We start from the raw sequence: 14,730 nt of genomic DNA, 5'->3' as shown, positions 1-14,730 counted from the left end.
TTTTTTTTGGAGCAATAGAGAGCCTAAGTCCCGCCCCTTCCGGTCGACCACCATGGGACCTTATTTCGGAAAAATATGTCAATGGCGAGAGACAACAAATATTTTGATCTCGTTTGAATTGTGCCCTGAATTACACACATGATGTTTGTCAATTTAAAAGATCCATTTTAAAGTAAAGAAAGTCACAGTTTGATGTAAAACCGTTGAGGTATAAGACTGTGAAAATACGGAATTACAAAGACTACAAACCCCAAAGGTGCACATTTTCTCCCAATGAATGAAGCTAACTTTACTGAGGCTATTGTCTGTCATTGTTTCTACAGTCTTACGTTATAATCGTAACGTTACGCCGTCCTGCCTGAGTGTTTTGTACCAGACTGCACACACACGAGCAGCGGATCTCGTTTCTCTTCCTGGGAGATGTAGTTCACAGAGCGATTTTCACATAAAACTAAATGTTACTCTTCTGTTGTATGACAAACTGCGACGTTTTTGACTTTCAGAATTATCTTTTAAATTGACAAACATCATATGTGTAATTGAGGGCACAGTTCAGACGGAATAAAAAGATAATTTGTCTCTCGCCATTGACTACCATTCATATTTTTTCCGAAATAAGGTCCCATGAGCCGGAAGCGGAGGGGTGGGATATCCTCCAGATCAAGACAAAAGGGGTTACAGTATGCAGTGAAGGCATAGACATATACACTAGACCTCACCTGGGGGTTCTAAGCATGTGTCCAAAAATTTTTTTTTTTTTTAACAACATTCTTCCTAGTTCAGATTTCATCCGTGAACATCATACGCTGCACAAAAGTCCGCCACCATCAATGAATTCGAAGTAAAGGCAGAGATAGCAGGCGTTACCTAGCCACTTTCTATGACAACATAGACATATACACTAGACCTCACCTTGGGGCTCTAAGCATGCCTCAAAACCGCCGCCATCTTGGAACAGGGGTCTTGTCATAGGAAGTGGCTAGGTAATGCTGCTATCTTTGCCTTTACGTCGAATTCATTGATGGTGGCGGACTTTTGTGCAGCGTATGATGTTCACGGATGAAATCTGAACTAGGAAGAGTGTTTTTGAAAAAATACATGATAAATACATGTCTGACCGTTGGAACAAACCAAAAAAACAAGAAAAATCGCATTCATGATGATTTATGGTGATTTTATTTCCGTTAGACCTGTGTCTACTACATTGACACTGATGCATTAAAGTGGAGGGGCTCCCCTGTTTCAAGATGGCGGCTCTATTGACGCATTCGTTCCAATGAACTGCCGTAGCCAAGGTGACGTCTAGTGTATATGTCTATGCAGCAGCCATAGCTTAGCCTATGAGCGACCCAGATCCTCAATGTTTTAGCATGTGCATAAGCTTCAGTAAATCGAGGAAAAGGAGTTTCCCTGCACATTCACTATATAAAATTCACTGGAGGAAAAAGTTCACGCGGCCGTCGTCAGATTTGGAAGTCACTGAAAAGGCTCTTTCACGGTGGCTTTCAGCCGACTTTAGTGAGGCGCGGTGTTTTATGGGAGGAGTAGTTCCTTTGAGGCAAGAGGCAAGACAACCCCCAAAAGGGAATGGTTTTGTAGGTGGTGGCCTTAGAGAATTCAGGGTTTTTCCTGGCTCAAAACAAGGTAGAGGTGGTAAAATCCTGATCATGGATGAAGAAACTACTTTTTAAAAGTATTTTAATAAGATAATTAGATTTTTATTTTTGAAGACTATCATATACTGTGTTTCCCACAGGATTTTTAGAATTTATTAGTCTGATGCACTTTGAGAATTCAAAATAAAGAGCTCCAAACCATGTTCAGTGTGCAAAGAAAAAGTCTGTGCATTAACTTATACTTAAACTTTAAAGGGAACTCTTGGGCTCATGCGCTATAGATGTGCATTTCAGCTCCAACGTCATATGAATCCCCTGTTAAAAATAAATAACCCAACTGCTCGAACCTATGATATTCTCTGATTTAGATATCTGCACCTGATCATCACATTACAATTATTCAAATTCTCAGTGTATGGTAACATATCACACTTGAAGTAGGCTGCTTTAAAATGTTTGAAGGCTGCCTAATGTTTTTTTTCCTTTCAGTGTCCATCCCTTTGAATGCTTATTTTAAGTTTCCAACCCCACATAACAAATCTTTAACCCCCGAGTAAAATTGCAATGCCAAAATTTCCATTAGACAAAATAGTAAAAAATAAATAAGTCATCTAATCATGAAACCTGTTAAACACAGACTAGTGAGTTGGACATAAGAGGTTTCAGTGAGTGGTAATTTATAGAAAATATAATTAACCTAGCATAAACTGTGGAAGACCATGAGATGTCCTCATTAAAGAAACTAACGTGTGTGTCTATGTGTGTTTGACCTTAAATAGGCCTTTTGTTCAGATGAGTGAGATAACATTTAGGAAAAACATGCAGCCAACTAACTCTGATATCTACAGTGCCTGAAGTGAAAAAGGCAAGAGGTCTGAGTGCTCTCAGGTGGGCAGAACGCTATCACTATCTGTAGAGATAAGAATGTTCAATAAGGAGATGACTGCCCCTTAGCTAAAGTACCAAAACAACCTTTAACCTCATTTACACGCATGTATAAATATGGTCCTGAGTGAAAAGAGGATGGGGACAGTGATTCAAAGGAACTGGTATGGAGAGAGACAAAGAAAGACAGAAGATGATGCTGGAAAAGGTCAAGACGGTGGCTTCTATGAGGGCATGTTACCAGGGCTTTGATCCTGTTGCTTATCTGCACTATAACTACACTCCACCCCGAGCAGACTTTGAAAGGAGAAGTAGCATTGTGCCATGGAAACTCCGCTGTCTGCACAGAGCCTTTACTGAAGGTGAGCATAAATGTTTGTAAGCAGTGCGGCAAGCACCATAGAGGTCCCTGGGTTGCGGATCTCTGTATTTTTCAAAGGTACATATAATAAAGATTAAATAATTGCCTAATATTAACTTTGGTGCTTTGGATATTGCAAAATGCCAAGATAACCATCTCATCTGAGCTGCCTCTGTGGTCTAACACCACTCGTCAATGTCAAAAGGTGTGTTCAACTTGAATAGGCGCTGAGCAGACTGATAAGTGTATAAGTACAGCAAGAGCAATTCAAAAGAATACTGAGCCGTTTGCTCTCTAATTGCTTTTGTGGTACTTTGATGTCATACACTGTAAAAAAATATTTTTTGGTTAAGTAAATACTAGTGAAAAAACCCAATGTAATTTACTTGAAAAAGTTAGTTCAGGCAACAATTTAAAAAACTAAGTAAATTCCATATCAGTACTTATTTCAAGCGAGTATAAATGAAAGTGTAATATCAACTCAATAAAATTAAGTAAAAATTACTCAACTTTTCTGATACTGGGGTTCCCATCATGCACTGGACCTTGAATAATTAATGAGGTTCATTTTTCACTGGTTTCCAGCTGTATTTACACTGTTTTATCATTGCTTTTTGTTTTCAGTATTAGTAAATTGCCATTTTGTGACATTTCGAGTACATTTTTTGCTTAAAACGACACATTCAAACACAAAAACGATCCATCAAATGTTACCACCATTGTGTATTGTCTACCAAGTATTGAGGTGTTTGCATTCACATAAGGTTTAAAGTCTGACATGATGTATATATAAATTACTTAGATGATCTAAGTAAAGAACATACTATAAATAACTAATAAAATTCAAGATAATTGTTTTAGTGAAGTGTAATCGGTATTAATCAACCTTTTACAAGCCGAGTTAAAATTACTTATTTTTTGTAAAGTTTACTTAATTCCACATTCCAAGTAAATTTAACTTAAAGATTTCTAATTAAAGCTACAGATAAATATGTTTAGGTTTTTACTTGGCAAATCTTTGTAAATTTACTAGCATTTTCTGAGTGAGATGGTTTAGCAAGATTTTTTCAAGTAAATCCTACTCCAATTTTTTTACAGTGTACACTGATTGGTCATCTTAAACATTTTAGACCAATCAAATCAAAGTAGGAGAGCTTTATATTGACAGCAGCTGCTGAACCTAATTCCAGTCTAAAAAGCTTCAGTTAACGGTCATCAATTGCGAGATAAGATGAGATAACCATGAAAGTATATAAACTAAACGTTTACAGACGACAGACAGATAATCAGGGAAAAGCAAGAATTTCCCACTATGAAGGGATTATATGTTCTTTGCTAATTACAGTGGAAAGTATAGGCTCAATTTAACAACAATTGGATTGAGTTCTATCATTAGCATCTTGAAAAACCTTTCTATGATATGCCATTAGAAAATAAAATAAGAGGTTTGCATGTAGCACACAACAGCAATCCAGATAGCCTCATTGTGAAAACATTAGAAACTGAAAGCAAAATAAACATAAGAGGTGAAGACCATGTGAAGTTATTATTGCAACGAGAAACATATCAATATAAGTTAAAGGCAATGATTTTAGTCTCTATTTTTGAAACGGTTTATTTTTTTATATGTGGTAAATCCTTTTTTTTCTTGTTCTGTTGGGTATTTATCTTTTTTTTCTATTCTAACACCATCTAGTAGTGTCCTTTAGATTTACTCCACCTAGTAGAGTGGTTTTCAGTCCTGGTCTGGGGGACTTGTCGCCCTCCACACATTTTGTAGGCTATGTCTCAGTCTACTAACAAGCTGATGATCCGAATCATGTTTGGTAAATTGACATACAACATATGCAGTACGTTTGGTCCCTAGGACCAGGATTGAACACCACTGCCCTCGTGGTTTTTCTGATACTAATTATCTTTGAGTGCTGCTTCATTTGAGTCCAATTTGGCTGTTCTGGATAAGAGCCCTTTTCTTTTTTTCAGGTTTCATGGTTATTCAAAGTTCCCTTTATAAATCTCGGTTAGTGGAATATTGAGTTTTCAGTATAAAAAAATATACATTTTAAGCAGCAAACTAAAGCATCACAAGGGACAGTGTTAAACTACCTCATGTCTCAAAGCACACAGTACAATATGAAGATAAACCACTTAAAGAACACTTACCTGTATCACCTGACTGCTGCAGCGTTGATAGTGTTGCCATTGAAACGCATTAATTCGAGTCACGAACCACTCCGAGTATAACATCATGGGTTTTCATCTCTTTCATCCAAACTACAGTAAAGTTTCAGGAGCAACTGCAAAAGGTGTCTGCTGTTTTGGTTACAGTCAGGGGCGGATTAGTGTCACGAACACACACAAGGGACAGAAGATCCATAAGCAGCAGTCTTTTATTTAGGGCAATCCAAACTCGTAGTCATCCAGTCCAGGCAAGGCAAGGTTCAATAGCCACAAAGGCAGTCCAGAACATAAACCGCAAACAAGACTCAGGCAAAGGTAGGACACAGAAGTGTGAGGACATAAAATAATGACTCTGTTCATATACTGACAGGGAATATATACACAGATCTAACAAGACTAACAGTGAACAGCTGGGAACAATGATATGGGGAACAGCTGAGTGCAATGAACAGATGAGTGACAGTGATAGTGACAGACAGAATGCTGGGAAATGAAGTCAAAAGTGAAGGACACCGTGAGAACGAGGACCTCTAGTGACAACAAGGGAAACACAGGGTGCGAAACGGAGAGTGGAACGACGAAGTGGAATGCAGTGTGCGTGTGTTAAGCTCACCCTACGGATTTAACATTTGCATTTATAAAGTGTGTAAACATTCCCTTGTTAAGGATGAACAAGACAGTGAAAAACGGCAGTAAAATTGACTGAGAAGACTGTGGAAGGACACAAGTCCAGACAACTTCATGCACACGGGTGTAAGCTATCCCAGCTTACGAGCATGGTAAAGCATATTGAGCAATTAATGGAAGATGATGCAAATGCTGACATTGTTAAAAAATAAATTGCGTGTGGAGTTCAGTGGTTTGCAACAAGAATTTTCAGACTTCCGTTTTGAGAAAATTTATGTCTGATGAAGAATTCTTGGATGATCAAAAGAATTGGTTTGATCTTAAAAATAAGTCAATAAATGATTTCTTTTGGAAATGTGAGAAATGGATGAAAGAGGTCATGAAACGCTGTGAGCAGGCTGAAGAGATAAGGAAAAGAAAAGGAAGAAGCAGATTGGCATGCAGAAAAAAAGATGCAGGGAAGCTCAGCTGCAAGCAGAAGAAAAGCGCAAGAGGCAGAGTTTGATGCTGAGCAAAAAGAATTGAAGCTGCGATAAAGGCTAGAAAGGAGATGCCTGCAATGCAGAGTGCTCTTGCAGAGTCAAATGCAAAAATTGAAGTTTTGCAAAAATATGAATGCACATTAGCAGCGGAGAGCATTATAGAAGCTAATGAACAGATCGCTGAAACAAAGGTGAACATTGAGCCCGTTCTCATCCCAAAGCGCCATATACGACGCTTTTGCAAAAGCGTAAATATCCAACGCACATGGCACCCTTTAACGTCAAATGAGACGCAGATATATTTGGGCAGAAGGCGCCCCCTAGTGGTCTAACCCTAACCCTACACCATACCTAAACTTAACCATAACCGAAGCGTCTCATTAGACGTTAAAGGGTGCCATGTGCGTTGGATATTTACTTCACTCCGCCTGGATAGTAATATCAAGTATCTAGGCCCTCTGTGAGCCTCCTTGGTAAGGTGTCCTCATTTTTGGACGTAGATATGCCTCCTGTCACGTTTGAGAATCGTCATACTGAGGCCTCAGACCTCAACCAGGTGGTAGTACTGAGTCATTAGGCTCCCTCTAAGACATCTTGGTTACTGCCTGTACTATGGAGTGTTGTTAGGCCTCCTCTCGCTATAGATAGTCGCTATTTAGAGCCCTTTTTAGAGCCCCCAGAAAATTTTAGATGAATAAAACTGAGTTTATGTATCTTAAATTATCTAGGAAAGATCAATAAGGACTGCATAAAAGATGCTCGAGACAGTTGACGGAACTGTCACTGTCCAGGTCAGGCCAGTGCTGCATCATCATTTTATAAATTTTCAAATTTTATAAATTGCACAAATTGCACATGCCTTGCCAATTTAAATATTCAAGCGCAAGAAGACATGAAAGAGAACTCACTTTAGTATTTGTGCATTTTCTGAGCAGTTTTCTGTGTACATCTGAAGCGTGTGCTCAAAAAGCCATGTCTTAGACTGCACGCAAGTACTAACGTGAGTTCTATTTAATGTCTTTTTGCACTTGAATGGACAAATTCACACCAAATTATTATTGAGTAAAAACAGCATTATAACCTCAAGTGATGAAGCAGTTTGTGAGAAGGAGGTGGCTTTGCCAAAATGGCTTTGCTAAAATCGCCTAGCTAAACCTTTAAGGTGCAAAATTGGTTACTGTTTGGGTAAACTCCGTTTAACAAACAACAAACTTCATCAATACAAGTTTAACTTTAATTTGATACTTGACCATAACTAATTACATTTAAACTAACTAGCCCAATAAATGAACCAGTCAACCATTTAATGCTATTTGCACTTAGTATAAATAGCCTCTGCCAATTACTATTGCAGAAAAAAAGAAATAATAAACAGAATAGGATAGTTGAATTCTGCAACTAACCTTGAATATCCGCTCTCTTTTACAGATGATATAAGAGGGGATGTTTTAGTTGATGTGGGATCTGGCCCCACTCTTTACCAGGTCATGAGTGGCTGCGAGAGATTTGATCATGTCATACTGTCTGACTTTTTGGAGGTGAATCGAAGAGAGCTGCAAAGCTGGCTACAGGAGGGCAAGAGTAGTATTGACTGGACTGCTTACTTCAAGTATGTGTGTGATCTGGAAGGCCGCAGGTGAGTTAACCTTTTCTTGTCCAAAAGAGAGAATTAAAGTTGTATATAGTTAAAGAATTCTTACTTACTTTAAAATAGTGCATGTGCAAATATGCACAAATCTATTTGCAAACAATATATTTATTTTAATATAGCCTATGACACTTCCCTAACCACAATCTTTAGTTATATCCAGGGCTTATTTTTTTTTTCCCAGTCTGCCCCTAACTTAGGCTGCATAGATTTAAAGGTACTCTGTGTGAGAATTACTTCCATCTAGCGGTGAAATTGTATTTTGTATTCAAACAAATTGTGCTCTCCAGCGCCTCGCTTCTTCAAATGCGTGTTGCATCTACGGTAGCCATTATGTACCAAAAAGCTACTGTATGACAGGAAGTCTTCTAATAGCACTTCATCAAGTGTTCCTTCAGGTGAAAAGGTTTGTAATTTCAAACAAACTGCAACTTGACACAGCGAACTAACAAATGTTACAGTATGAATTACTGACTACTGACTATTTCAAACAATCTTTGAAATCGTACACCATACCTTTAAATCTAATAAAACCCGTCAGATCGTCCGATTTTTTGGCTGCCGCCAAATAAAATTTTTGTTCCAAAGCCTATTTTTGTCCAAAGCTTGTCCGAAGTTTGATTGGTGAGTAATTTAGAATAGAGACTGCTGTGCTTGACACGGCGCATAACGAGGAGAGAGAGTGTCCCGGTCGCGCGCACTGTCACGTTGTGCACTGGCACAAACACGAGCGCTGTCTTGCTCTCTCTGCCTCGTGCATATAAATCAAAATCAGTGAATTGACATGATAGTAAAAAGTCGGAAGACCGCAGTTTCACGTGCAGCATTTGGACATTTTTAGAGATTAGACACTCTATGAACAACATCTCAACACTACATTATAAAGGCCTGTCTCATATGGACGCCCGTCTCAAATACAAGCCGGTGCAGTTCAACGATTTGGGAAAATAAAAGCCCGGGCTATTATTTGAAGTTTTACGGTAGACAGGAAAGCATGGGGCAGAGAGAGGGGAACAGGATTCGCAAAGGACCTTGGGCCAGGAATCGAGCTCGGGATAACCAGAGGTGCAGTTGCACTTTACATTCACCTAAAGGATTATTAGGAACACCATACTAATACTGTTTGACCCCCTTTCGCCTTCAGAACTGCCTTAATTCTACGTGGCATTGATTCAACAAGGTGCTGAAACCATTCTTTAGAAATGTTCGCCCATATTGATAGTATGGCATCTTGCAGTTGATGGAGATTTGTGGGATGCACATCCAGGGCACGAAGCTCCCGTTCCACCACTTCCCAAAGATGCTCTATTGGGTTGAAATGTGGTGACTGTGGGGGCCATTTTATTACAGTGAACTCATTGTTATGTTCAAGAAACCAATTTGAAATGATTCGAGCTTTGTGACATTATCCTGCTGAAAGCAGCCATCAAAGGATGGGTACATGGTGGGCATAAAGGCATGGAAATGGTCAGAAACATTGCTCAGGTAGGCGTGGCATTTAAACAATGCCCAATTGGCACTAGGGGGCCTAAAGTGTGCCAAGAAAACATCCCCCACACCATTACACCACCACCAGCAGCCTGCACAGTGGTGACAAGGCATGATGGATCCATGTTCTCATTCTGTTCATGCTAAATTCTGACTCTATCATCTGAATTTCTCAACATAAATCGAGACTCATCAGACCAGGCAACATTTTTCCAGTCTTGATCTGTCCAATTTTGGTGAGCTCTTGTAAATTGTAGCCTCCTTTTCCTATTTGTAGTGGAGATGAGTGGTACTCGGTGGGGTCTTCTGCTGTTGTAGCCCATCCGCCTGAAGGTTGTGTGTGTTGTGGCTTCACAAATGCTTTGCTGCATACCTCGGTTGTAACGAGTAGTTATTTCAGTCAAAGTTGCTCTTCTATCAGCATGAATCAGTCGGCCCATTCTCCTCTGACCTCTAGAATCAACAAGGCATTTTCGCCCACAGGACTGCTGTATACTGGATGTTTTTCCCTTTTCACACCATTCTTTGCAAACCCTAGAAATGGTTGTGAATTAAATTCCCAGTAACTGAGCAGATTGTGAAAAACTCAGACCGCCCTGTTTGGCACCATAACCATGCCACGCTCAAAATTGATATTTTTTACTAGACTAATTGCTCAAGGCTCGGGGCTGTCGGCCACCCACCCCTGTCCAACTCCTCTATGAAAAAAAGCCTCAAAGCAGTGTGCGGCATATTGTGCACCCCAGAGACTAAGGGAGCAGCTCGCCATGCTTAGCAACCCAAGACGAAGCCGCAACTAAGATTGGTCATTATTGCCCAGAATAAGCCCTGAGGATTATGAGTCCAGGACCATAGGGGTGTGCCCTTTTCTTTCACCAAAGAGTAGAAGCTCCAATCCCTCAGGGGATTGCTGTCCTGTCTCCTGTGAAATGTAACATGTTCAGTCATTTCCTGTCATGTTTCAGGACACCGAACATTTAACATACCCCAGAAAAACCAAGAGTCAAAACTATGCAGGCTCATATGTAGATACAAGATTTACAAACTCTGTGGGACAAAGGGGCCATAGGACATGTTCCCCTCCCAGACAGAGAGTTTGGCTACTACACCCAGCACTTTTTGTTTCCCAAGAAAGATGGGGGGTTGCATCCAATTTTAGATCTTCGTGGTTTGAACCATTTTCTCCAAACATATCAAAATTATTGTGTCTCAGATACAATCCAAGGGTTGGTTAATTGTGATCGATCTCAAGGACGCACAATCTCATATAGAAATTCTGCCACAACACAGGAAGTTCCTGAAGTTTACTTTTGGGGATGAAGCTTACCACCCTCGGGTCCTTCCATTTGGCCTTGCCACCCTGCACATACACAAAATGTATGGATGCAGAACTTGCTCCTTTGCAACTCCAGGGCATCCGCTTTTTAAATACAGATGACTGGCTGATTTTGGCTCGGTCTCAAGAGTGTGCGCTTCGACAGCAGTATGTCATCTCAAATCATTAATGCCAAGAAAAGCATTCTCTCTCCTACCCAGAGGATAACGTATTTAGGGTTCATATGGGGCTTGGTCACAATGTGGGCACAACTGTGTTCTGTTGCATACATAAATCGCCAAGGTGGACTGCATTCGTGCGGCCTGAAAAGGCTGGCGCAGCAGATTCTATTTTGGGCTCAGAACAAGTTCCTGTCTCTCAGGGTGATTTACATTCCAGGGCATATAAATGTGGGAGAAGACTTACAGTCTAGACAGCCTGACACACAGGGAATGGAAACTCTAAAGTACTCAAACAAATTTAGGAAAAATTGTACGATGCAGAGGTGGACCTCTTGACCTCAAACTCCTCCCAGGAGTCCTTGCCAAGGTCTGCCAACAAGGGTCTTGCCTCTTGCTGATAACGCCTCGTTGGAGTATGGTTCTCAGACCTTATATTCCTCCTTCAAGGCTCGCTGTGGGTAGCAGCAATGCTTCTAACTCTAAAGATGAGTTCTCAAGGTTATTACTTCTATAAAGAGAAGGTGGGGATTTGCAGGCTCTGTCAGTATATTTCCAGTCTGTGCTCCTCAGACTTATGTCCACCACACCAGCCAGTGGCGTAAGTCAAAGTAGATTTTCATACGCTGTAAGGCCGCAACTCGGAGTCACTAACCACTAAGCACATTTGGCTGTCACATCTGCTGAGTTGGCTGCCGTCCGGAAGGGAACAGAGGAGATGCTGCCGTTCGCCATGGGCCGGAGCCTGCTGCCATCCACCATGAAGGGGAGGAGCAGGGAACGGGGACTCCTGCTGTCTGCCCGAATCCGGAGGAGCCTGCAAAGTGTAACATCTGACCTGCGTTACAACGTCATATTACAAAAGTAAAAATGGTTGCAAAAGCAAAGTAAAAGCAAGTATAAACAGTACAGTAATAACATTTGCATTGAGGAGATTTCAAGCATGAAATCTTCAAATCAGTTAAAAAAAATTGATTTTAATCAATTGGATGCAAACACCACATAAAAAGTATCCGTAAGAAGGCAAATATCTAACTGTGTCTTGAATCTTTTGATTTTCTCTAGTTCATCGGCTTGGGCAGAGAAAGCTACACGTCTTCGCTCAGTTGTGTCTAATGTGCTGCCCCTTGATGTTCACCAGTCCTGCCCATTATCACCAGGGTTCTTGCCCCCTTCTGGAGCTGACTGTCTGGTGTCATCTTTCTGCCTTGAGAGTGTAAGCCCTGACTTACTTTCCTTCACCAATGCCTTAGGCCACATCTCCAGCCTGCTTAAAAAAGGTGGATACCTTCTACTAATTGGTGCCCTAGGAGAGAGTTTCTACATGGGTGCTCCAGGGCTGTACATCCCTGTGGTCCCTCTGGATGAGTCTCAGGTCTGTGCTAGTCTGAAGGCCAGTGGATATGAGCTGTTGCAGCTTTGTATTTACCACCTGCCACCAGATATGAAGGTGGGGGTAGATGATGTCACTGGTGTGTTCTTTGCAAAAGCCAAGAAAGCATAAACATTTTAGTTGAAGAATACATGAATTGGAAAGGTAGGGAATTAATGTATGTTCTTTATATTGCTTCACTTTTAAAAGATAAAAGATGTTGAAAACAATCATATTGTCATACACATCTGAGTTCACCTCATTCACTGCACATAAACTCTGCAAACGTTAAACTGTGAATGCACAATGATTACTAATGTTTGATTTCACTCATTAAAATTAACCTCAAAGCTAAATTCAGCTCATTTATTTCAGCTAAACTTGGCAAAAGTCTTTTTTTTTTGAATTTTGTATTTTAAAGATAATTTTGTAAAATCCAAATAAGCTTTATACTGTATAGCTTTAATATAATATTGTTTAAACAATATTTTTCAAGCTTGTTCAGTGAACCATAAACAATTATTACACATGCACCAGTGGAACACTCCTTAATACACATTTTTTTTTTCACAGTGGTAGACAATAAAGATGAATTAGGATAGTGTTACAGGGAGACTGAAAGGAATAGTACCATGTGTATTGTGTAACCATGTGTCTCCCCAGATGTGTTTGAGAACTTGTAAATGTCTTGGTAGAAGAGTAGGATAACATCTTACAGCAAAAACAGGCAAATCTGGTGCAGTCCATGAGTATATGTACCAGTACTTAAAGGGGAACTTGGCAACTCTAGCCATTTCTTCGCTGATTTTCACTTTTGTTGTCACATGTTTTCTCATCGAGCTCCCCCTACAGCTGTGGGGCGTATATTTCACAACACTGTCATAAAAAACTCACTTGCGGCACCCTCCTCCCCCTTTCTACAGCTTCTCACGTGTATTTGTTCTTATTGTAGCCGCCCAACTTTATCGTGTGGAGCTACAGTATGTCTACCGAGGTGTATAATACATCATACAGAGTATCATAGAATTATATCAAATTGCCATAAAGCAGTTTGTGTTTCTTGCTTCTCATGAGATTTACTATTTCCAACTTATGTTAGTCCCCATATTGCAAGGTTGGCTTTCTGTCTGGGAATGCTGGAGGAGAGGGGGAACCCATCCATTGGGACTGTTTGTCAAATGTATGTGTGAAACTTGTTCAATTTATGTCTCAGTTGTTGAATATAATTTCATACAAATACTTACATGTAAAGTATTTGCTGGAAATAAAAAAAAGTTGAAAGTGAAGACGTTTCGTTATTTTTTAATGAGTTTGGTATTGTCAGTCTCTTGAATATCATACATGACAGTTCATTGACCCTCTATGAATGAATTATGACAAGCTGAGTCTTAATTCTGATTTCTTGACTCTTCTGAGTTTTAATTTTCCCATGAAAAAAAAACAAGTGTTAATACATTTTCTTTCTTTCTTTTAGCACTTTCTGCCATTGATGGAAATTTCCAGGGTGAAATACACATATTCTGAATCAGTGCAGGGCTTCAGAATAATAATAAAAACAATTATTTAGCATACTTGTTTATTTACTCTAATTTATTTTATAATGTACTTGATTTTATCACGGGCAATTATGCATTCAAAATCTAAATCTCTGTCCATTATTTTGTGAGCAAATGTTGATAAAGGCAATTATATTCTGTGCCATTTGTAGCTTTGGATAGCAAAAAGATAACGATAGATATTTCTTGGGAGCCATTCTGGTTAAAAAATAAGAAAAAATAGTTTTAGGAAGTAAGGCATCTCACTTAAGTTTCATTGTAAAATCACAGTATTTGTTTAACTTAATTTATAAACACATAATATGATATAGATATTGACATAGAACATATCATTACCACCATCACTTGTCATTACCAAGTTGACGTGTTGCGGTAATGGCATTTTTTATTTCTTTTTTTTGAAATTCAGGAAAGTAGTGAACAAATGAATAGTGAGGGAATAGTGTGTGAAGTATGGTGTACCTGAAAGATTGCATTCTGATCAGGGAAGAAATTTTGAAAGCGAAGTGATTGCTGAGCTGTTTAAAATTTATGTTGTGAAGAAAACCCACACTACACCCTATCGGGCTCAGGGTATGCTCAGTGCGAGCGTTTTAATCGAACACTCCATGATTTGCTACGCACACTTCCCCCTGAAAAGAAAAGGCACTGGCCAGAACATCTCGCTGAGTTGGTTTATGCATACAATGTCACGCCACATGCAACCACTGGATACTCACCATATTACTTACTTTTTGGAGTCCATCCACATCTTCCCGTAGATACCCTGCTAGGTCACAAACAACCTGTGGATGGAAAACAAGACTGGTTAGTGGTTCATCAAGAGAGATTGAAGGAAGCACACAGGAAGCACACAAAAAGGCAAGAGAATATGCTGAACACAAGGCCACTGAGAGGTTAGCCCCTGTGAATGACAAGGTGTATTGTCCTGTGATCAATGTTGGTCAGCAGGTGTATCTGTGCCACCGACCTTTGGGTAGGAATAAGATACAGGATTCATGGGGTCCTACCGTTTATAAG

The 14,730-nt window shown here is 39.8% G+C and overlaps 1 protein-coding gene across 1 annotated transcript; it reads left to right on the top strand.

The window, feature by feature from the left end:
* The first annotated feature begins 2,337 nt into the window (after nucleotides 1-2,337).
* pnmt (phenylethanolamine N-methyltransferase) lies at nucleotides 2,338-12,580 on the top strand. The gene is made up of 3 exons (XM_039685331.2): nucleotides 2,338-2,863; nucleotides 7,581-7,788; nucleotides 11,848-12,580. The coding sequence occupies exons 1-3, from the start codon at nucleotides 2,668-2,670 to the stop codon at nucleotides 12,284-12,286; spliced, it is 843 nt and encodes a 280-aa protein (XP_039541265.1). The 5' UTR covers nucleotides 2,338-2,667; the 3' UTR covers nucleotides 12,287-12,580.
* Nucleotides 12,581-14,730: the final 2,150 nt, after the last annotated feature.

Source organism: Pimephales promelas, chromosome 17 (genome assembly GCF_988280905.1).
Source record: "Pimephales promelas chromosome 17, fPimPro1.hap1.1, whole genome shotgun sequence".
NCBI classification, from domain to species: Eukaryota; Metazoa; Chordata; class Actinopteri; order Cypriniformes; family Leuciscidae; genus Pimephales; species Pimephales promelas.
This window is presented reverse-complemented; position numbering and strand designations above follow the sequence as displayed.

Bases quoted from the DNA above. Each gene is read 5' to 3' on its own strand.
- pnmt (XM_039685331.2), top strand. From the start codon at position 2,668: ATGGAGAGAGACAAAGAAAGACAGAAGATGATGCTGGAAAAGGTCAAG. The intron at 2,864-7,580 runs GTGAGCATAAAT...TCTCTTTTACAG, and splicing joins GCACAGAGCCTTTACTGAAG to ATGATATAAGAGGGGATGTT. The intron at 7,789-11,847 runs GTGAGTTAACCT...GATTTTCTCTAG, and splicing joins TGTGATCTGGAAGGCCGCAG to TTCATCGGCTTGGGCAGAGA.